General features: G+C 48.9%; 2 protein-coding genes across 18 annotated transcripts; one reads left to right on the plus strand and one right to left on the minus strand.

The window, feature by feature from the left end:
• Positions 1-34: 34 nt before the first annotated feature.
• On the minus strand, positions 35-8,082 carry LYPD4 (LY6/PLAUR domain containing 4). 10 transcript variants are annotated; one of them, XM_063701376.1, is made up of 5 exons: positions 7,962-8,082; positions 2,131-2,356; positions 1,832-1,975; positions 900-1,226; positions 35-306 (listed from the first exon to the last, which is right to left on the minus strand). In XM_063701376.1, the coding sequence occupies exons 2-5, from the start codon at positions 2,234-2,236 to the stop codon at positions 104-106; spliced, it is 780 nt and encodes a 259-aa protein (XP_063557446.1). In that variant the 5' UTR covers positions 2,237-2,356; positions 7,962-8,082; the 3' UTR covers positions 35-103. The 10 variants fall into 10 exon arrangements, with proteins under 10 accessions (XP_063557446.1, XP_063557444.1, XP_063557445.1 ...); XM_063701374.1 differs by having other exon boundaries at positions 7,848-7,994; XM_063701375.1 differs by lacking the exon at positions 7,962-8,082 and adding an exon at positions 7,760-7,907.
• Positions 7,789-15,061, plus strand: DMRTC2 (DMRT like family C2). 8 transcript variants are annotated; one of them, XM_063701372.1, is made up of 9 exons: positions 7,789-7,913; positions 10,332-10,559; positions 10,643-10,788; positions 11,357-11,433; positions 11,700-11,880; positions 12,035-12,161; positions 13,226-13,286; positions 13,440-13,614; positions 14,498-15,061. In XM_063701372.1, the coding sequence occupies exons 2-9, from the start codon at positions 10,336-10,338 to the stop codon at positions 14,608-14,610; spliced, it is 1,104 nt and encodes a 367-aa protein (XP_063557442.1). In that variant the 5' UTR covers positions 7,789-7,913; positions 10,332-10,335; the 3' UTR covers positions 14,611-15,061. The 8 variants fall into 8 exon arrangements, with proteins under 8 accessions (XP_063557442.1, XP_063557441.1, XP_018870290.1 ...); XM_019014747.3 differs by lacking the exon at positions 7,789-7,913 and adding an exon at positions 8,097-8,962; XM_055369573.2 differs by lacking the exon at positions 7,789-7,913 and adding an exon at positions 9,988-10,180.
• Positions 15,062-23,052: the final 7,991 nt, after the last annotated feature.

The raw sequence follows: 23,052 nt of genomic DNA on the forward strand, positions 1-23,052 counted from the left end.
ACCTCTGCACTCTCATGGACCACAGGACAACGCAGAAAGGGAACTCTGCTATTTTATTTGTTATATGAAAGAGTCTGGATGCTTGTCGGGTGCAGCTAGATGGTCAGTCCCTGAAGGCAAACAGGAGGCCTAAGACGACACCCCAAGCAGGATCTTGCCTGGAGGATGCTGCACCAACAATCTGAGACTTCTCTAAGATGTTGAGGACCTCAGTCACTTTGATGCTCCCAATATGATGAAAATCCGCTAAAAGCTGGTTATGTTCACGAGCACACCCCATGAGGAGGAAGGTGGTATTGAGAAACCCTGTAAGGAAGAGAGGGAGAAGTCAGGAGCACTTTCAAGACTCAAGAGCCCTGCCTTCAGCCAGGTGCAGTGGCTCACACCTGTAATCCCAGCACTTTGGGAGGCCGAGGCAGGTGGATCACTTGAGGACTTGAGGCCAGGAGTTTGAGACTAGCCTGGCCAACATGGCAAAACCCCATCTCCCTTAAAAATACAAAAATTAGCCAGGTATGGTGGCACATGCCTATAATCCCAGCTACTTAGGAGGCTGGGGTATGAGAATCACTTGAACCTGGGAGGCAGAGGTTGCAGTGAGCCGAGATCGGACCACTGCACTCCAGCCTGGGCAACAGAGCAAGACTCCCATCTCAAAAAAAAAAAAAAAAAAGACCCCTGCCTTCTCCCCAGAGGCCCCTCACAAACCAGAACACCTGCTCTCCCATGAGAGACTTAGGCACCAGGCGCCTTCCCCTTCCTCCTTGGAATTCATGTGCCCTGTTCTTTGCAACCCCAATCCCATCTCTGAATCCCACCAGCCTCTCTGAGATGTGAAGGTGCTGGACAATGCCTGGCAGAGAGTAGGCATTTGATAAACAAAATTCCTCTCCTCTCACCTGCCTGAAATTTTAAGGTGGAACTGTAACACGTAGAAGCAGCCAAGGGGCAAGAATTAGTGGTGACAAAATTTGGGAGGCAATCCTTCATGTGCTCGCCCACACAGGTCGGGCAGCTATGGGACGCAGATGTGATAGACTTAGGAGCGCTGGCCTTGAGTTTCACAAAAGGCTCCAAGTTGGTGAGGTTGTTGCAGAGATAAGACCGGCAGACGCGACTGTAGGAGGCAATGGACACTCCGGGTGGGGAAACAAGGTAGGAGATTTGCGCAGGGTAAGACGAAGACGAGCTGCAGCCTTTAAAGCCCACGACTCCCTTTGCAGTCCCTGAGGAGCAGAGGATTGAGAGAGCTCGGATCAGTGTCACTGGCCTCACCCAGAGTCCTCCCTCCCCCCAGCTCTTTCTGCACCCACCCTGCCTGTCACAATCTGTGCCTCCCTCCCCAACCCCTGTGTCCACTCAATGCAGCTGCACAGGGCTCAGATGCTGGGGTCTCCATCTGGATCTCCTCATTCTTCCACTGCAGGACCCCCCCAGCCCCCGCTCCTCTCTCCCTTGTGCCCTCCTCCAGGGATCTGTCCACCTCCATTCTACCCACTTACCCAGCCCACACCACAACCAGTGGGGCCCTGCCCCTCTCCTGCCAGTGTCCTGACATTATCCAGATATAAATGATGGCCAGGCACAGTAGCTTATGCCTGTAATCTGGACACTTTGGGAGGCCAAGGTGGGCAGATCGCTTGAGCTCAGGAGTTTGAGACCAGCCTGGGCAACATAGTAAGAACTCCCCATCTCAAAAAAAATTTTTTTTTAAAAAATATATATATAGTAACTATGTGGAATTCTAATCTAGAGTCCCTTGGTGCTGGGAGTGGAGCTGGGGGTCAGAAGAGCAAGCAAAACGAAATTGATCAAACCTAGACTGCTTCACCTGTCTCAATGAACACTAGCGTCTCCTCGCAGCCCTCTTGCAGCTTACACACCATGTTCCTTATCAGAAGCCACTTCCAGTTATGGAAAGCAACAGCTCTGAATCTTGAGGCTGTTGCTTCATAGCACAAAAGAGCTCCAGCCCCTAAAAAGAGAATGCTCTCCCAGTCATTGGCCCCTCATATCATCTTCTGAGCCCGTGAACTGCCAACCAAGAGTTCAGCCCCCACAGGTCCTGTCCCCAGCGAAACCTAGATACCCAGCCCTCGTTCCACCAGTGACATGAATCCAGCCTCCCACCTTTCTGGGTCTTATAGCATCCAGCCCCACAGGACATACGAGGCAGAGTGGAGATGGCCCCTAGGAGGCAGAACAGCTGCACAAGTCTCAAATGCTGGGGTCCCATGGCCCTGTGTCTGGGTCCTGGGTGCTAGAGGTCAGTCTGGAATCAGTTTCAGTCTGGATCCCAAGCTCAGTTCCCGTCAGTCCCCGAATTCTTTGTCCACCTGTCTCTGGGTCACTGTTTCTGGAGCAGAAAGTTGATTGCATCAGCTTCTAGGACATAGGCTCCCTCAGACCTTCTGGGTCACAGGTCTTCCCATCTCCACTGTCTGCCCTCCAGTCTAACCTGCACCATCCACCATCTTAGCTTCTCAAAGCAGGACTCTCACTCTCCCACTTAGGTCCTCCCATTGGACAAGGTGCTGAGCAGAGAATCCTGGCTTACTGATATGCAGGCTGTTCTCCAGCCAGAGGCAATGAGATCAGAGAAACAAATAAATGTGTCAAACTCGTGTGTGTGTGTGTGTGTGTGTGTGTGTGTGTGTGTGTGTGTAAGTTAACATATCACTAAATAACCCTTGGTTCAACATGGAAATTTAAAAGTATTTAGAACTGAGGTCAGGAGCAGTGGCTCACGCCTGTAATCCCATCACTTTGGGAGGCTAAGGCAGGTGGATCACCAGAGGTCAGGAGTCCAAGACCAGCCTGCCAAAATGGTAAAACCCCATCTCTACTAAAAAATATAAATTAGCCAGGGGTGGTGGCACAAGCCTATAGTCCCAGCTACTCAGGAGGCTGAAGCATGAGAATCGCTTGAACCCAGGAGGCGGAGGTTGCAGTGAACCGAGATCACGCCACTGCACTCCAGCCTGGGCAACAGAGAGAGAGACTCCATTTCAAAAAAAAAAAAAAGTATTTAGAACTGAATAATAATAAACATACTACATAACACACACATTCACACACAGACATAGACACAGACAGACACACACATAAGTGCATGTAAAATCTGCTGAAAACTGAATAAGGTCTGAAGTCTAGGTAAGAGTACTGTACACCAGCCCAGGCATCACGACAAAACGCCATCTCTACAAAAAATACAAAAATTGGCCAGGCATGGTGGCATGCACCTGTGGTCCCAGCTACTTGGGAGGCTGAGGTGGGAGGACCACTTGAGCCCCGGGGATGGAGGTTGCAGTGAGCTATGACTGTACAAACAGTATTGTACAAATGTCAATTTCCTGCTCATATACTATGGTTATATAAGATGCCCCTACAGGGAAACTGGAGGAAGGATCCAAGGGACTCTATGTACCACTTTTGCAACTTCCTGTGAGCCAATAATCATTTCAAAATTAAAGGGTTTTTAAAACATATACAGCCGGGTGCAGTATCTCACGCCTGTAATCCCAGCACTTTGGGAGGCCGAGGCAGGCGGATCACGAGGTCAGGAGATCAAGACCATCCTGGCTAACACGGTGAAACCCCATCTCTAAAAACACAAAAAAATTAGCCAGGCATGGTCGCGGACGCCTGTAGTCCCAACTACTTGGGAGGCTGAGGCAGGAGAATGGTGTGAACCCAGGAGGTGGAGCTTGCAGTGAGCCAAGATTGCGATGCTGCACTCCAGCCTGAATGACAGAGCGAAACTCCGTCTCAAAAAAAAAATAAAATAAAATAAAATATATACATCAAAATTTGAGACACAGCTAAAGCAGTATTTAGAAGTAAATTTATACTTTTAAATACATGTATCAGGAAATATGAAGCATTAAAAAATAAATATATTCATGAACTAGTTCAAGAAATTGTATAAGGAGCAACAAAGCAATTCTCTCCTACCCAAAAAAGAATGGAAATAAGGATGATAGCAGAAATCAATGAAATAGTGAACAACAACAAACATTATTACAAAAAAGATCCATTCTATGAAAAGATTTAGTTAGTTCACTGGCTAATCTGATGAAGGGAGAAGATGCAGGCCGGCACAGTGGCTCATGCCTCTAATCCCAGTGCTTTGGGAGGCTGAGCCAGGAGGATCCCTTGAGGTCAGGAGTTCAAGACCAGCCTGGGCAACACAGTGGCTCATGCTGGTAATTCCAGTGCTTTGGGAGGCTGAGCCAGGAGGACTGCTCGAGGTCAGCAATTTGAGACCAGCCTGGGCAACACCTTGTCTATACCAAAAAAAAAAAAAAAAAAAAAGTTTAAAAATTAGCCAAGCATGGGAGTGCCTGTAGTCCCAGCTACTCAGGAGGCTAATGTTGAAGGATTGCTTTAGCCTCAAATCACAAGGTCAGGAGTTCGAGACCAGCCTGGCCAACAAGGTGAAACACTGTCTCTACTACAAATACAAAAATTAGCCGGGTGTGGTGGTACGTGCCTGCAGTCCCAGCTACTAGGGAGGCTGAGGAGGGAGGATCACTTGAACCCAGAAGCCAGAGGTTGCAGTGAGCCGAGATCACGCCACTGCACTCCAGCCTGGGCAATAGAACAAGACCCTGTCTCAAAAAAAAAAAAAAAAAAAAGGTGAAGAAATGCACAAACCTAGCAATAACCAAGGAAATGCAATCTGTCAAATTGTACATCTATCAGACTGGTAAGGATCAGAAAGCTGGGAAAAGACAAGTGTTGGCAGGTATGTGGGGATAAAGGAACCCTTCGCCCCTGATGCTCATGGCGTTATTTGGAGGGCTGGGGAATAAAACACTATTTCTAGACTCTGAGAAACAAAGGAGTTGAGAGTTCTGACCAGGATCTCAGGCCCAAAGCAGCATTGCAGGGGTCTGACACTACATGGTCAAATTGGGTTTATAAATACCCATTTCCAGTATACCCTACATAGGTATTACAAAAATGTCCACCTTCATCTACAAAGGAACATGCACAATAATGCAGCATTTTTTTTTTTCTGAGACTGGGTCTCGCTCTGTTGCCCAGGCTGGAGGACAGCTGTGCTCACTGCAGCCCCCACCTGCCAGGCTCATGCAATCCTCTCACCTCGGCCACCCAAATAGCTGGGACTACAGGTGTGCGCCAACACACCCAGCTTTGTAGAGATGGGGTTTTTCCATGTTGCCCCAGCTGTTATCAAACTCCTGGGCTCAAGCAATCCACCCACCTCGGCCTCCCAAAGTGCTGGGATTACAGGCATGAGCTCCCATGCCCAGCGAATGCAGCATTATTGTGGTGATGGTAGGTTGAGACAACAGGAGCTTCCCTCTCTGAGACCAAGTGAATGCAAAACATGCTGGGGATGTATGCTATGGAATATCACGCAGGAATTGGAAGAAGTTGATTAGATGTACACAGGATGTGAGGCAGGGTACAGTGGCTCACGCCTGTAATCCCAGCACTTCGGGAGGCTGAGGTGGGCGGATCACCTGAGGTCAGGAGTTCAAGACCAAGCTGGTCAACATGGCAAAATCCTGACTCTACTAAAAATACAAAAATTAGTCGAGTGTGGTGGTGGGAGCCTGTAATCCCAGCTACTCAAGAGGCTGTGGCAGCAGGAGAATCGCTTGAACCCGGGAGGTGGAGGGTGCAGTAAGCCAAGATCACACCATTGCACTCCAGCCTGGGCAATAAGAGTGAAACTCCGTCTAAACAAAAAACAAAACAAAAAAAAAAGTACACATCATGACAGAATGACAGAATGTGTACATGGATAGATTGTAAAATCACAGTGCTGATTATTATAAATAGTATATAACATAATATCACTTGCATAAATTAAAAACTCAAACAGAGGTCGGGTGTGGTCGTTCATGCCTGTGATCCCAGCACTTTGGGAGGCCAAGGCAGACAGATCACTTCAGGCCAGGAGTTCTGGACCAGCCTGGTTAATATGGCAAAACCCCATCGCTAAAAAAAAAAAAAGCAACAACAACACTACACACATCCTGGGAGAACACACACACAAACCAAAAGATACATATTAACCACCTTAGAATGAGAATTGCCTATAAGAAGGTTAAGGAATGAAAGTGGGGAATTGGTGGAAAATAACAGTGCAGGAGGGGGTACAAAGATCACTGACCTTGGCCTCAGAGACCCAGGTTGGAATCTTTACCCCTTCATTTACTAGCTGTCCAATTTGTTGAACTCAGAGCCTACTGCCTTCTTTATAAAATGAAGTATAATACATCTCATAGGGTCATTGTGAATATCAATAAAATTATTACCATAAGTATTAGGCAAATGCTAAGCTCTTTATAATCGTTGGTTACCCTGTTCCTCTACCACTATCCCTCCCTCCCACACACACTTCCTCTCACTCTCTCTCCACTACCTAAAGGATCAAGTTCAACCTCTTTAGCTGGCCTTTAAGCCTCCCCCGACCACACCCCACCCCACCCCACCCCAGATAAGCGCCACCCAACCTTTCCAATTTTATCTAGGACAGCTCCCCTGCCCAGCAGTCCAGCTAGAGGTCACGTCGGCCACCCTTTTCTGCCTGCAATGCCTCAGACACACATGCTCTGTAACCCAGAAATCTGTGGCCAAGAAAGGTGCCAAGACCCGCAGAAAAGCTGGGACACAGGAAAGAGAAACGAAGGCTGACAACAGATCTCACGGGGGTGAGGGGGATTAGGCCAATCAGAGAAGATAGCACACGCCAGCCTCAGATGCAGAACAACTGGACCTGGACCTAACAAGCTGAGTACAAGTGGAGACGCAACTAGAAAAGATTGAAGTGAAATCCTCAAGCAAAAAAAAAAAAAAAAAAAAAAAAAAGGATGGAACAGTAGTCAGAGGAGATGCCACCCCTACAAAAGACAAACAAATTGATGGAATGGAACCTTGCAGGGAGACAGAGGACCAGCAGAGAGAGGGAGGCGTAGGAAAATGAGGAGTGGGGCACAAAGGTGGGGCTCTCAGGGAGAAGAGGAGTCGATTTTAGAGGGGGAGAAGAAAAGGACACAGAGCTGGCTGCACAGAGAAAAGGGGCCAAGGCAGAGAAGATGGCGGGATGGCGTGAGACGGAGTTCACAGAGATACCCAGAGAAGGCGACGATTACACAGAGGAGCCTCTAGAGGGGCGAACTCTTGAGGAAGGTGAACGCGGAGGGTGGAGCCAGCCGGAAATTCAGAAAAACTAGAGGCGTCCCCAGTAGCGAAGGAAGCAGGGAAGGGGCCAGGCTATCAGGGCATGAAGCACGGGAGAAAATGGGTCCGAAGAGGGAGAGCGTCCGAGAGAAAAGGAAAATCAGAGATTAGGAAAATCACAACCGACACAAAGACAAGAAGAGACACAAGGAAAGGGGTGCGATCTGAGGAAGGAGGGCCCGGTAAGCAACCGGTAATCACAGGGCTGGGAGAGAACGCATAAAAGAAGGGTAGCTCAGGAGTTGTGGGGCACCGGAAGAGACGTAACAGAAAACGCGGGCCTCCACTCAGCAAAAACAAGCCACGCGCGAAGTCGAGGTACAAGGCAAGGGAAGGCCAGAAACGAGGCAACCCGTGCGCAGACCGGGCTTGGTCAACGCCCCAGGGGTGGGGCCAGGCGGGCCGTTCCTGGGGGGCGGGGCCAGCCTCGGTCCAATAAGGGGTACTCGACGCCCCATTGGCCACCTGCCTCGAAAGGGGAAAGACAGTCTGGGCGGGCAGGACGCGCGGAGGGAGAGGCAGCGGTGGGGCGAGGCTCAACTCGAAGCGCTATTGGTGGGACTGATAGTCTTGTGCGCCAAGAAGCTGGCAGAAGGGAAGGGGCGGGACATCAGTTGAGGATCTCAAACCGCATTGGTCGTCTGCCTCGGCTGAGAGAGGCGATGCTTGAAGTTCATTGGTCCTTGTGAGACAGGGTAAGAAAAGCAGCGCGAGCTTGGCCGTTCCTCTGGCCACTTTCTCACAGTGTCTTTGGGCGTCTTCTTGACTGAATCTGACTCCATTGGAGGCTGTGGTAACCGTGAACTAGCTGCACGAACACGGTCCCTCCTGCCTTTCCGTCCTCCTCCCTCTTAGCCGGACTCCCTAACCCAGGCATCCCCTCTCCTCCCCCTCGCGCCCCTCCCGTCCTCGCGCCCCCTCTCCCCTTCCCTGCCTCGCGGGCCCCTTGGCGCGTTCCCGGTTCCCCGCTCGCTCCCTGGGGCATGGGAAGGGGGGAGGGGGACATGCATGAAATTAATTGTTGGTAGTGGGCACAGGAGCAGGAAGCGCTGGACACAGCGACTTCACATGTTTACACAAAAACCTGAATAAGGTGTGAGCGCAAGAGAGACATTAGTGCCCCAAGGAGAAGGTTTTTGGCCCAGATCAGGGCCTAGCACATGACAGGGGCTCAGTAACCATTTGTGGAATGAATGAAGGAGTGAAGGAAAATAACTTGAAAGTGGGACAGGTGGCGGGTGCGGTGGCTCATGCCTGTAATCCCAACACTTTGGGAGGCCGAAGCAGGCAGGTCACTTGAGGAAGGTCAGGAGTTCAAGACCAGCCTGGCCAACATGCTGAAACCCCATCTCTACTAAAAATACAAAAATTAGACGGGCGTGGTGGCACAGGCCTGTAATCCCAGGTACTCGGGAGGCTGAGGCAGGAGAATTGCTTGAACCCAGGAGGCGGAGTTTGCAGTGAGCCAGGATTGCACTACTGCACTACAGCCTGGGCTACAGAGTGAGACTCCATCTCAAAACAAAAAAAAGAAAGAAAGAAAGTGGGACAGGGGAGCCAAGCGCAGTGGCTCCAGCCTGTGGTCCCAGCTACTGGGGAGGTTGAGGCAAGAGGATTGCTTGAGCTCAGGAGGTGGAGGCTGCAGTGAGCCATGATCACGCCACTGCGCTCCAGCCTGGGCAACAGAGCGAGACCCTGTCAATAAAAAAAAAAGAAAGTGGAGCAGGGAATCCATGAGAATAAGGTAATTATTGGGGGTGCAAGAGAGGGTTCTGATTTAAAGGGGTACAAGAACAAAATAAGACTGAAGGAATGCAAGGAGGCAGTTGCTTTGCAGGGCATAGATGAGACTAAGAATTGAAATTGAACTAAGAATTGAAAGGGGCATAAAACTACTGGTAGGCATTGGTTAAATGCATGAGAGTGGGGTGAGCATTGTTGAAGAGGATGCCAGAAAACACTGTTGGGATGGAACAGGGTGCTTGTGAAAAGGGGATGTAGGACTCGCTGAAGGGGTATGTGAGAACATGAGTAGGTTGGAACCTAGGATGTGTGTGTGGGTGGGAAAGTGTTTGGATTGAAAGAAAAGAATGTTTGAATTGAAAGAATACAGAATGCCGGGCGCAGCGGCTCATGCCTCTGATCCTAGCACTTTGGGAGGCCAAGGCAGGAGGATCGCTTGAGCCCAGGAGTTCGAGACCAGACCAGCCTGGGAAACATAATGAGACCTTGTCTCTATAAAAATAAAAATAAACAATTAAAAAAAATTTTTTTTTTGAGACAGAGTCTTGCTCTGTCACCCAGGCTAAAGTGCAGTGGCGCGATCATGGCTCACTGCCAGCTCCGCCTCCCGGGTTCACGCCATTCTCCTGCCTCAGCCTCCCGAGTAGCTGGGACTACAGGCGCCCGCCACCACGCCCAGCTAATTTTTTGTATTTTTAGTAGAGACGGGGTTTCACTGTGTTAGCCATGATGGTCTCGATCTCCTGACCTTGTGATCCACCCACCTTGGCCTCCCAAAGTGCTGGGATTATAGGCTTGAGCCACTGCACCCGGCCTAAAAATTTTTAAATTTAAAAAAAGGGGGGACGGGTGCAGTGGCTCATGGCTGTAATTCCAGCACTTTGGGAGGCCGAGACAGGCAGATCACTTGAGGCCAGGAGTTCGAGACCAGCCTGGCCAACATGGTGAAACACCATCTCTACTAAACGTACAAAAAAAAAAAAAAATAGCCGGGCATGGTCGCTCTTGCCTGTAATCCCAGCTACTCAGGAGGCTGAGGCAGGAGAATCGCTTGAACCCGGGAGGTGGAGGTTGCAGCGAGCCAAGATCGTGCCACTGCACTCCAGCCTGGGAGACAGAGTGAGACTCCATTTCAAAAAAAAAAAAAAAAAGAAAGAACACAGAAGAGGAAGAGGAGAGGGGTTTCTGAAGAAGGAAGATACCTGAGAAATGTCATGGGGTAAAGAGGGGAGAAAGCTGGGAAAGAAGCCAGGATCAGGGCGGGGTCTAAAGAGGGGCAGGATGGAGACCTGCAGGTGTGGTCTCCAGGGCAGGAGGGTTGTTAGGGGCAGGCCCACCTGGCTATGCTCACCTTCCACTCCTGCCCCTAGATCCATGGAACCCAGTGACATGCCTGCTGGCTACCACTGCCCCTTAGACTCTGCCCCCCAGGATGAGACCAGAGACCCCCAGAGCACAGAGCTGATCCCCAGGAGAGCCATCAGCCGCTCTCCAACTTGCGCCCGCTGCCGCAACCACGGTGTCACCGCCCATCTCAAGGGCCACAAGCGCCTCTGCCTCTTCCAGGCTTGCGAGTGTCACAAATGTGTCCTCATCCTGTGAGTATGAGGTCTGGGAGGGGAGGAGGATGAGCCTCCTCCAAAGGGTGGCTGACCTTTGACTTGAAACTCCCCACTTTTAGGGAGCGCCGCAGGGTCATGGCTGCCCAGGTGGCCTTGCGTAGGCAGCAGGAGGCGCAGCTAAAGAAGCACCTGATGAGGAGAGGGGAAGCCTCTCCCAAAGCTCCCAACCACTTCAGAAAGGGAACCACTCAGCCACAGGTCCCCTGTGAGTGTCTCTGACCAGCGATGGGGCAGGAGTTTGGGTACAGGAGGCAGGTATGGGAAAAAGAGGCCCAGTCCTGCTGCTGAATTGGTGTGCGACCTTGAACTAAGGGTTTCTACTCCCTCGGCCTCGGCTGTCCCAGCGTTGAGAGAATGCAGCAAGTTCTGTGGGTCAAAAATGGGCTAGAGGCCGGGCACAGTGGCTCACGCCTGTAATCCGAGCACTTTGGGAGGCTGAGGCAGGCAGACCACGAGGTCAAGAGATCGAGACCATCCTGGCCAACATGGTGAAACCCTGTCTCTACTAAAAATACAAAAATTAGCTGGGCTTGGTGGCGCATGCCTGTAGTCCCAGCTACTTGGGAAGCTGAGGCAGGAGAATCACTTGAACCCAGGAGGCGGAGGTTTTGTGAGCCAAGATCGCGCCACTGCACTCCAGCCTGGGCGACACAGCAAGACTTCATCTCAAAAAAAAAAATGAGCTAGATGGGGGAGATGAGAACTGTCTGGGGTTGGAGTAGGATAGGGGTCAGGAGAAAGGGCTCATTAGAGCTCTTCCTGGTCCTTCACAGCTGGAAAGGAGAACATAGCACCCCAGCCTCAGACCCCCCATGGGGCAGTCCTGCTGGCACCGACACCCCCCGGGAAGGTAAGGAGAAGCTGGGGCCTGAGAACGTGTCCCCCATCCTAGTTCCTACCCAGACCCTTTCTTCTGTGCCCTCAACACCTGGGTTCTAGCCCCAGCCCTGGTTTGCTATGTAATCTAGTCAAATTACTGCTCTTCTCTAGGCAAAATGAGGGGAAAACGAGGGCCTCCCAGCCCCAAAGTTTTGGGGTTCTGCCCGCATCCCAGAATACACTCAGTCCTTCTCCAGCCTTGTACCCAACTCCAGCCTGTGCCCTCTGCCCCTGCAGAACTCCTGTGGGCCTCTGCTGCTCAGCCATCCCCCGGAAGCCTCGCCCTTGTCCTGGACTCCGGTGCCTCCTGGCCCGTGGGTCCCTGGACACTGGCTGCCTCCAGGCTTCTCCATGCCACCACCAGTGGTGTGCCGCCTGCTGTACCAAGAACCTGCTGTCTCTCTGCCTCCCTTCCCTGGTAAGATGATAATTCAACATTCATTCAACAGATATTTGAGTGCCAATCTGCCACATATTGGAGAGGGAAGAGGAAGAAAGCATAGGTGGGGAGAGGGAGGAAAGAAACTATGACCTTGACCCCTATACACTCTGCATTCTTTTATTCTTATTAGGCTTTGACCCTGGCACCTCCCTCCAGCTGCCCACTCATGGACCCTTCACCACCTGCCCAGGATCTCACCCAGTACTGACAGCTCCTCTTTCTGGAGAGCCCCAAGGGCCCCCTAGCCAGCCCCGCACGTGAGTAGGGAGAGAAGGATGTGTATCATAAGCTTAAGCCTGTGCTGTGTCCAACCACAGTGCTGGTGTCCAACCACAGTGGATAATGAAGATGAAAAGGTCTCTGACTAATAGGCAAGGCAGAGCTCTCCTAGTACTGCCATTTCCTAGCTGTGATGCTTTGGACAATTATCTTTACCTCTCTGAGCCTGTTTTTCTATCAGTAAATTGGAGACACTATTACTTACCTCTCTGATTGTTGTAAGAATTAGCAATAATGTATGGAATAGACCTAGCACAGACTCTTTAATGGTAGCTGTTATATCTGCTTAGACAGATTTGATGGGGTAAGATTGCCTGCTGATATGGGGGGCAGAGATGGTGAGAGCCTCAGAGACCCAGGAGAGGGGCCAGAGGCCATTAGGAAAAGCTTCCCAAAGGTGAGCCAAGCTCTCCTTCAAGTTCTGTGGGGATTGGGGAACTGGGGGAATGGGACCCAGACTCTGATAGGTCAGGGACAGTAATCCCAGTCTTCTAGGTGTTTTTTTTAAAAACTGGCATCAGGTGGGGCCTGGTGGCTCACACCTGTAATCCCAACACTTTGGGAGGCTGAGGTGGGAGGATTACTTGAGGCCAAGAGTTTGAGACCACCTGAGTAACTGAGCGAGACTTAGTCTCTACAAAAAAATTAAAACAGCCAGGAATGGTGGTGCACACCTGTTTTCCTGGCTACTTAGGAGGCTGAGGTGGGAAGATGGTGTAGGCCCAGGAGTTCAAGCTTATGGTGAGCCATGATCACACCGCCACTGCACTCCAGCCTAGGTGACAGAGCAAGAGCCTGTCTCAAAAAAAAAAAAAAAAAAAAGACACTAGTGATTTCCCATAATCCTCACAGTAGCCCTGGGAGGAAAAACTGGCAAGGATTTTTACTTTACTGAAAACAAAATAAGTCAAGACACAGCTTAATGGCCCAGCAGGCTCTCAGATTCCCAGATCAAAACATGGCAAAACCCTGCCCTTCTTTCAATGTGTGCATGTCTGTTCATCTGTTTAACCACCCTGGCATCTTCTCTCCTTGTTTCTAGACACTCAACTCTGATACTCCAGCCCTGTGGCACCCCAGACCCTCTTCAGCTACAGCCACAGGTCCTGGGAAAGAAGTGGGATCTAGGGCCCTGGGAGGAGGTTGAGCCTGGGGAAGGAAAAAGCAGGAAACTGAAGGAAGCAGGGGCTGAGGAACACTTAGAGGGTGGGCAGAAGCGGGGGTTCCCAGTCTGCTTGTCTCCCTTTCCCTTGCAGGCCTCTGGAGCCTCGTGCCTGGCCCGGACATCTGGCCCCTCAGAGTGGCAGCTGCAGCAAGAGGCAGCTGAAGCCCTCGTGGGGCTGAAAGATTCATCCCAGGCTCCTCGTGTGAGCCCTTCTGTGCCCCCCAACCCTGCCTGGATCTCCCTGCTTCACCCCTGTGGCCCACCAGGTGGGCCATGAAAGGAGAGGATGGATAGGGATGACTGGGAAATGGAGATCACTGAAGTACACAGGGACTAACCAAGGAGATGAGGGGGTCGACAGGTTGAACGTCTTCAGGCCCAGGACCCCAAGCTCCTCAGCCTGGCCCCTGGGATTGCAGTTGAGAGTTATTCAGTGAATCCATTTTATCAGTTTGGCACTCGACAGCAAATTTCTTGATATCAAGGAAAGTGGGGCACTGAGAAAGGCAGGGACTTGCCCAAGGGCATATAGTGAGACAGTGGCAGGGAACCCAATGCTCTGTCTCTGGACCCAGGCTGCCTGCTGAAGTCTGAAGTGGGGTCTGGCCTGGGAGGAGGTCTGATAAGTGCCTTCAAGGAGCTTCCGTTCTAGTTAGGGAAATTGGATGCCTTCACAAGGCTCAGTGACAAACCTGGAGAAGATTGGAGGAACCTTGAAGAGTGAGAAACACCTAGGGGGACAGACAGGGAAAGCTGCGAATTCTCTTGTCCAAATAGTGGATCGGGCAGACTGGCCTGGAGGAAATGCTAGAACAGAGGGAAAGGAGGCTGGAGAGGCTTCTGATGCTGGAGATCTGGCATGCCAGGCTTAGGTGTCTAGAACAGCAACCCTATGTGAAGGGGAGCCAGGGAACGTTTCTGAACTAAGCAAGGACAAATTCAGAGACCCTGAGCTTTAGAAAGACAAGTGGGTGGCTTTGATGGACGGTTTGGAGGAGGCAAGACTGGAGGTGGGAAAATTAGCAAGGAGGTCTGTGAAATAATCCAGGAGAACAATGATGAGGCCTGGATTGGATTCGGTAAAAAGAGGGGGTTGCTAGAAGGAAAAACAGGTGTGACCTGATCCTGCCCCTTCCTTCTTGCCTGTAGCTCCTGCTGGAGGAAGAGGATTCCAGCCTGTTGGCCCCTGTCTTCGACCCAGCCCAGCCCCCTCTGTTGCTCTGCATATTGGCCGTCTGGGGTCCATCTCCCTCCTGAGCTAGAAACCCGGAGATGGAGGCTGTCTTGCTATGGCAGGGAGGTGACAGCCTGCTGGCACTGTATATTTAGTGTCTTACTTAAGGATTTATGCATGGAATTTAATGTAGTACAAGCTTCGGGCTTTTTTGTTTGTTTGTTTGTTTAAGCTTTCAGGTGCTTCATTAGCTTTCAGTTCCTTTGGTAGTGTGGGCATTTCCTTGGCTGACAGTGGATATTCTTGTACCCTTCTTGGGTCCTGGGATCTCTTGACATCCCCAATAAAGAGAGAGTTGTGCTATTTAAGCTGACCAGTATCTATAAACGTGTTTACATGAGTTTACATCCCAGGATTCCATGATTCTGTAAATGCCTATGCATTCATGTCTGTCTCCATGCATGTGAAAACAGGAGAGTGTTTTCATTTTGTGTCTAGGTTTGTGTGAGTAAGCAAGAAATAAACCTTTGTTGTTGTAAGCCACTGAGATTTGGAGATTGTTACCACAGCCTAACCTAGTCTATCCTGACTGACAGAAAGGACTTGTTCAATTCACTTCTCACAGTGAAAAATCTGTTATCCAATAGCTACCATAGATGAAAACAAACTTGGATTTTTTTCTTTGTCCAAATAAAAAAAAATGATGTAAAGAAATAATGGGGGATTCACTGATTAATTGCCCGCTCTGTGCCAGGCATAGACAGTTTCCAGCTGTCTAGAGGGGCTACAAATCGAAATGCCTACAGGGCTAAGCAGATCAAATAAATGAGTAAAGAAGGCCAGATGGACCCTGGCAAACTGAGAATGGATGCCTTGCCTAAGGAGCAGCCTCCTTTTGGCCCTAGCAGATTACTGCCAGGTGGGAATGTGGACTCAGTGTTGCTCCATCTTCTGATTTTTTAAGAGAAACTGGAAAACTAGATTTCCATGTAAAACATCTTAATTTTCAAATGTTGGCTCAGTTTTCTTCTTTAAATTCTATACATGCCAAATAAAACATATTTTCAGGCTAGCTTTGGCCAATGGAATACCAATTTGATACATTTTCCAGATGGGGAAATTGAGGCTAACCAGAATAGAAAGAATCGAGTTAGTCTTTATCACAAGTTTTTCCTCAACTAGGGAGGTTCACGTGTCTGAGTTTCGAAGGATCCATAAAAGGTTAAGAAACATTTATTACCATTTATTGAGTGCCCACTCCATTTGATTCACATATCTTCACAGCAACCCTGGAAGTTATGCAGGATGGTTCCCATTTTACAAGTGAAGAAACAAGCTTAAAGAGGTAAAGTAACTTGCCCAAGTGTTTTAGGGGAAATTTCTAGGCAGAGATCAGAGGAGGGTTCCTTCTCTTTGCCAGGCTCCAAATTAGTTAATAATGTTTATAAAGCATTGGGCCGGGTGTGATAGCTCCCACCTGTAATCCCAGCACTTTGGGAGGCCAAGGCAGGAGGATCGCTTGAGCCCAGGAGTTTGAGACCAGCCTGAGTAACACAGGGAGACCCTGTCTCTATAAAAACAAATAAATAAAAGCATAGAATGAAAGATGCACCACTCCTTTCCCCAATCAGGACTCCAGAAGATAGATACAAGTCAAGAGTTTTTCAAAAAAGTCTTTTATTTTTCTCCTCAAGATATCATTAAGAATAAGATCTTACCTGCATTTGTTTCTCAATCCTCTGGTGTCAAGTCCTTCTCCTTGAACCATTCCGTACATAGGAAAACCTGCTGAGCTATTCCAAAGACATGAAGCCTGGAGACCCCCTTCCCATTCCCACCCTTAGAAGGGGCTCAAGGGATGTGCTTGATCACTGATTCTTTTTCCTGATGTTACCTACACCCCTTGTTTTACTCAAGATGATTGATGGTGATGACATCCAATTACAACTTGTTATTTCTTATTTGGGATTTTGAGAGGGTGGGTTTCTTCTCCTCCCTAGCAGAGTACAGAGTAACAAACCTGCAGCACTTCTGAGGAGGTACTGAGATATCAGGAGACCAAAGTCGGCTTCACACCCTTCTTCCCTCCCCTTAGCTATAACTTAGATATATGATTGCTCCTTAATAGACCTGCCTAAGACTTGGTGTGCCATGCTTTCCTAGTGACAGATGACCAGGGCCACAAAGTCACAGAGAAAGGAAGCACTGCAACATGCAACATGGCTGAGAGTCTGCTACTCAGCACTGACCAAGGGTCCTCTGTACACCAAGGTCACAGAGCTGAGAAGGGTAAAAGAGAAAGTATAATTTGGGGTTAAAGGATGGCATGAAAAGGGGAGGAAAAGAGGAAGTGATGGAGATTGGGGGAAGGAGTAGACTAGAGGCCACCTCTCCTTCACCTCTCCTTCAGTACCCGGCCTTCAGTACCCGGCCTGGGCAAGGCTTTTCACACCAGTTGGCCAGGCCAACTTTGTCTTTCAAATCGTTAGGGCCCCCCATTAGTGCCTGAGGGAAAGGGCCAGAGCTTCTGCAGATGTCAGTCTTAGGGAAAAGAGCAGATTTAAGAGTTGCTCATGCTCCTAAGTTGTTGCCTGTTCAGGTGCAGCACTCTTCACCTGTGGTTGTAGGGAGCCAGTAGGCTCCTGGCCTCTTCTCGGCTCTGAGAGATTACAGATAATAGACTGTGAGCACTGTTTCCTATACTGCCCCCTTTCCCACTTCCCAGTGCCAGGTAGGGAAAGGTATTGCCATGGTCCAATAAAGTACTGAGTAAATCATCTCCCTTCTAAACCTTCTTTGTGTACCCTCTTGGCACTCTGCAGACTTAACCAATGAGGTCCCAAATATGAAGCACCGTCCCTGTTCCTCTCTCTCCTCACAAGACTCCTCCCCACAGTCACCCAGGTTTTATTTCAGGAGCTTATTTCACATTCTGCCCTTTGGGAATCCATGCTCCTTTCACTTCAGCCCTACATTAACTTGCTCCACTCCTGACCTCAATTCTCATCCAACGTAGAACTGACATCATACACTTATCCCATCCAGCCTATATGCAGACCCTCATTGTTTCGTCCACATAGGCCTCATTCTGCACCCCTGTTCCATTGTGTAGCTGGCTTTGCAGCCCTGACACGTTTGCATAAATACAGTCCTATAACCCCTACCCTGCATGGGCCTTCACAAGATCCTGAACTCTTCACAAAACCAAAGTTCATCCTTTTCATCCAACTCAAAATAATATGTTAAGCCTCTCAGGCAGAGTTCCCTATGTTCCCAAGGGGCCACTGGTCTCTACTTCATAGTCCTGATCACCCTGAGCTGTGCCTATCTATGTCCATCTATGTCTCCCCCTCAGAGAATAAGCACTCTCAGAGCACTGGACTTGCCTGCAGCTCCTCCCTGGGAGCTCAGAATAAATGACTGAGTAAAATACGTTCTGTCTGATTTCTTAGGAATTGTTTTTTCCTACTGAGTTAACACACTCTAATGCTGCCCCTCTCCTCATCAAAATATGAACTTTCTGACCTCAAACCATTTTTTCTAAGACAGTCTCTGTCACCCAAGCTGGAGTACAGTGGCACAGTCATGGCTCACGGCAGCCTCAACCTCCCAGGCTCAAGTGACCCTCCAGCCTCAGCCTCCTGAGTAGCTGGGACTACAGGCATACACCTCCATGTGAGACTAATTTTTATTTTTTGTAGAGACAGTGTCTCACTATGTTGCCCAGGCTGGTCTTGAATGTCTGAGCTCAACCGATCCTCCTGTCTCAGCCTCCCAAAGTGCTGGGATTAGAGTGGTTTTGTTTGTATGTGTGTATTTTTGTTTCTTATTATTTTGGGATTAGAGTTGTGAGCCACCGTACCCAGCAAAAAAACCTTCAGGGGCCAGATGCAGTGGCTCGCACCTCTGATCTCGGAACTTTGGGAGGCCAAGGTGGGAGGATTGCTTAAGCTCAGGAGTTCGGGACCAGCCTGGGCAACATGGCAAAACCCCCTTTCTGCAAAAAATACAAAATTTAGCCAGGCATGGTGGCGTGCACCTGTAGTCCCAGCTACTCAGGAGGCTGAGGTGGGAGAATAGCTTGAGCCCAGGAGGTCAAGGCTGCAGTGAGCCATGATTACACCACTGCACTCCAGCCTGGGTGACAGAGCAAGACTGTCTCATATATATGTGTGTGTGCATATACATGCAACACACATATATACACACATATACATATACATATGTATACATATATATATTGTATATGTTCATAGCAAAATTTAGTGGAAAGTACCGAATTCCCATAGTCCCCTTGCCAACACACAGGGATGGCCTCCCTTTTGTATCAACATTCCACACCAGAGTGGTACCTTTGCTACAATCAAGGAACACAGTATTATCACCCAAAGTCTGCAGTTTACATCAGTGTTCACTCTTGTTGTATGTTCTGCAAGTTTTGGCAAATGTGTAATGACACGTATCCACCATTACAGTTTCATAGAGAATAGTTTCATTGCCCTAAACAACACCCATTCATCCCTCCATCCCTCCAAGCCGACAACCAATTATCATTTTATCATTTTATTGTCATCACAATTTTGCCTTTTTCCAGAATGTCATATAGTTGGAATCATACATTTGGATTGGCTTCTTTCAGTTAGTAAGGCATTTAAGGTTCCCCCGTATCTTTCTTTTGGCGGGGTGGAGGGGAGGGGGAGGCAGACAGGGTCCTGCTGTGGAGTGCAGTGGTGCTGGAACGCAGTGCACTTGGCTCACTGCAACCTCCGCCTCCCAGGTTCAAGTGATTCTCGTGCCTCATCTTCCTGAGTAGCTGGGATTACAGGCGTGCACCACCACACCTAGCTAATTTTTGTATTTTTTTAATAGAGACGGGATTTCGTTTTTTTGTTTTGTTTTATTTTGTTTTGAGACGGAGTCTCGCTCTGTCTCCCAGGCTAGAGTGCAGTGGCACAATCTCGGCTCACTGCAAACTCCGCCTCCAGGGTTCAGGCCATTCTCCTGCCTCAGCCTCCCAAGTAGCTGGGACTACAGGCGCCCACCACCTCCCCCAGCTAATGTTTTGTATTTTTAGTAGAGACGGGGTTTCACCATGTTAGCCAGGATGGTCTCCATCCCCTGACCTCGTGATCCGCCCGCCTCGGCCTCCCAGAGTGCTGGGATTACAGGCGTGAGCCACCGCGCCCGGCCTAATTTTTTGTATTTTAGTAGAGAGGGGGTTTCACCGTGTTGCCCAGGCTGGTCAAGAACTCCTAAACTCAGGCAATCCGCCCATCTCAGCTTCCCAAAGTGCTGCGATTACAGGCATGAGCCACCGCTCCCGGCCAGCTCATTTCTTTTTAGGGCTGAATAATATCCCACTGTTTGTAGGTACTACAGCCTCAACCCATTTTTAAAACTGTGTTTAAAGAGTTTATTGAGGCCGGGTGCGGTGGCTCACGCCTGTAATCCCAGCACTCCAGTGCCACTGCACTCCAGAGCAGGACCCTGTCTGCCTCCCCCTCCCCTCCACCCCGCCAAAAGAAAGATACGGGGGAACCTTAAATGCCTTACTAACTGAAAGAAGCCAATCCAAATGTATGATTCCAACTATATGACATTCTGGAAAAAGGCAAAATTGTGATGACAATAAAATGATAAAATGATAATTGGTTGTCGGCTTGGAGGGATGGAGGGATGAATGGGTGTTGTTTAGGGCAATGAAGCTATTCTCTATGAAACTGTAATGGTGGATACGTGTCATTACACATTTGCCAAAACTTGCAGAACATACAACAAGAGTGAACACTGATGTAAACTGCGGACTTTGGGTGATAATATTGTGTTCCTTGATTGTAGCAAAGGTACCACTCTGGTGTGGAATGTTGATAGAAAGGGAGGCCATCCCTGTGTGTCGGCATGGGGACTATGGGAATTCTGTACTTTACACTAAATTTACAGGCATGAGCCTGTAATCCCAGCACTCTGGGAGACCAAGGCGGGTGGATCACAAGGTCAGGAGATCAAGACCATCCTGGCTAACACGATGAAACCCCGTCTCTACTAAAAATACAAAAAATTACCCAGGCGTGGTGGCGGGAAACTGTAGTACCAGCTACTCGACAGGCTGAGGTAGGAGAATGGTGTGAACCCGGGAGGCGGAGCTTGCACAAGCAGAGATCACACCACTGCACTCCAGCCTGGGCGACAGAGCGAGACTCCGTCTCAAAAAAAAAAAAAGTTTATTGCAAGAGCTTGAGTATCTTCAGTTGTGGCTTCAAATCCGGGCTCAGGCTTTAACCTTATGTGACCCTGGACAAATGACTTGACTCTAAGGCTCAGTTGACTGGTCTATAACCACCTCACAGAGTTGTCAATTATGAACCTGTAAAAACTAACATGTACAAAAATTAACACCAGGGACACAGTGCTGAGAAACTGTGTTCTCTAAAATCACAGACTGCCAGAATTTTTAAAAATCTTTAAAATCATAACAATAGTGAAAATGGGACATCTCATTCTTACCTGGAAAGTCTAAGTCACTTTGACACAGAGAAGCAGTCATGATCTCAGAGAAGCGGTTTTTAGAGACAACATTGTACATTTATCTAAACTTTCTAATGTCCAAGGAAACAGAATCCTGGGTCTGCTCCTAGCCCAGGCATGATGTTAGCTCCGTTGCATAAATACATGCCTGCTTTGCCTTATGTCCATCAAAACTCTGCTTTATATAAATTTTACCTAAGCTTCACTCTTCCCAAAATCCTATATTCACCCTGTCTCTTCCTTTGGTCAGGCACTCCAGAGTTCCTCTGGAGAGCTTTAAAAAAAAAAATTAAATTTAATGAAATGACTCAAATGAATTACGTGTAAATGATTCAGAACTGGTATTAGAAATTATTAAAAGTGGGGGCCAGGCACGGTGGCTCACACCTGTAATCCCAGCATTTTGGGAGGCCAACGCAGGTGGATCACCTGAGGTCAGGAGTTCGAGACCAGCCTGGCCAACGTGGTGAAAACCCGTCTCTATAAAAATACAAAAATTAGCCAGGTGTGGTGGCAGGCGCCTGTAATCCCAGCTACTTGGGAGCCTGAGGCCAGAGAATCGCTTGAACCCGGGAGGTGGAGGTTGCAGTGAACCAAGATCACATCATTGCACTCCTGCCTGGGCGACAAAGCGAGACTCCAACTCAAAAAAAAAATAAATAATAATTACTTAATTAAATTATAAAAAGTGAATATAAATTACCCAAGTACATGGAGATTTCCAGTTAGACATGCATATATTACCCACTTTGAATACATATGGAAATATGTATGTGTTGGTTCTGGAAAAACAATTGAGATAATGAAAATATTTTCTCAAGTTTTAGAAACAGTATGAGATAGGTTTCAACAACATTCTACATGAATGTAAAACCTTGATTTAAATATATGATCTTATGCTAGAAGCATGGTTGGTTTTAATTTTTCTAACAGATACGAGTCTTGGCTTATTAATAATTAACACATTTTGCAGCCACAATATCAGTGTGGGGTAAAATTCTAATATTTGCTCTGATGTTTTAAATTCTCAGTCTTTCCAACATAAGAAAATAGCTACACACATTTCAGTGTTTCCTTTTTGCAACAAGTTAACATAATTTTATTGGACCACATGTTATTTAGTTGTTGGGCCTTGTAAGGATTAAATGAGATCATGCATGTAACACTACAGTAACAGCCACATGATAAATGTCCAGATAATATTTACCTGTGCCTGGCACAGAGCAGGCACTCAAAAAATATTTTTTAGAGCATGTGACGCGCCATGAACCAGAGGAGCCACTTTAAATGGGCAAACGGGGATCTCATTTTTTTTTTTTTTTTTTAATGGTGAGACAAGCCCTGAGAAGGCAAATGGACTGCCTAAAGCTACACAGGTCAGCGGGGCAGGTAAATCTAAATTGGCAAAGTAAGGGCTGAGCGAACAGACTCCGACACTAGAAGGCAGAGCTGAACTAACTTCTGCTAAGGTCCCGCCTCTGCCGCTTTGTCCCGCCCTTATCTTCTCCCCTCCTCCAGCGCCTCATTCCCTTTTCGTTCGCCCCGGCCGTGCTGAAGCAACTTCCGCCCTGAGAAGGGTGGGGCTTCCGTCTCCCGCTCTCGGGACTCCTGGCGGTGAAGGACGGAAGATGATAGCCATATTTCTTCCTCGCCCTTCCCCTAGGTTCCCTGTCAGAGTTCCGCCCTTACTACTCCCACTTCCGGCCAGGGAACAGCCACTTCCACCCGGAAAAGGGGTTGTTCCGCCGTGGGGCGCCAGCTGTGGCCCACCCATCCTGCCCCGTACTTTCACCATCATAGTCTTCTCCACCACTGTTCCTTCCAGCCACGAACGACGCAAACGAAGCCAAGTTCCCACAGCTCCGAACAGGAGCTCTCTATCCTCTCTCTATTACACTCCGGGAGAAGGAAACGCGGGAGGAAACCCAGGCCTCCACGCCCGACCCCTTGGCCCTCCCCTTTACCTCTCCACCCCTCACTAGACACCCTCCGCTCTAGGCGGGGA

Source organism: Gorilla gorilla, chromosome 20 (genome assembly GCF_029281585.2).
Source record: "Gorilla gorilla gorilla isolate KB3781 chromosome 20, NHGRI_mGorGor1-v2.1_pri, whole genome shotgun sequence".
Lineage (NCBI taxonomy): Eukaryota > Metazoa > Chordata > Mammalia > Primates > Hominidae > Gorilla > Gorilla gorilla.

Excerpts from the sequence above, each read along its gene's own strand:
- LYPD4 (XM_063701376.1), bottom strand. The coding sequence starts at position 2,236 with ATGGGACCCCAGCATTTGAGACTTGTGCAGCTGTTCTGCCTCCTAGGG. Across the intron at positions 1,976-2,130 it reads ATGCTATAAGACCCAGAAAG|GGGCTGGAGCTCTTTTGTGC; the intron begins GTGGGAGGCTGG and ends TTCTCTTTTTAG. Across the intron at positions 307-899 it reads CACCTTAAAATTTCAGGCAG|GGTTTCTCAATACCACCTTC; the intron begins GTGAGAGGAGAG and ends TCTTCCTTACAG.
- DMRTC2 (XM_019014743.3), top strand. Across the intron at positions 10,789-11,356 it reads CACTCAGCCACAGGTCCCCT|CTGGAAAGGAGAACATAGCA; the intron begins GTGAGTGTCTCT and ends GGTCCTTCACAG. Across the intron at positions 11,881-12,034 it reads CTCTCTGCCTCCCTTCCCTG|GCTTTGACCCTGGCACCTCC; the intron begins GTAAGATGATAA and ends TATTCTTATTAG.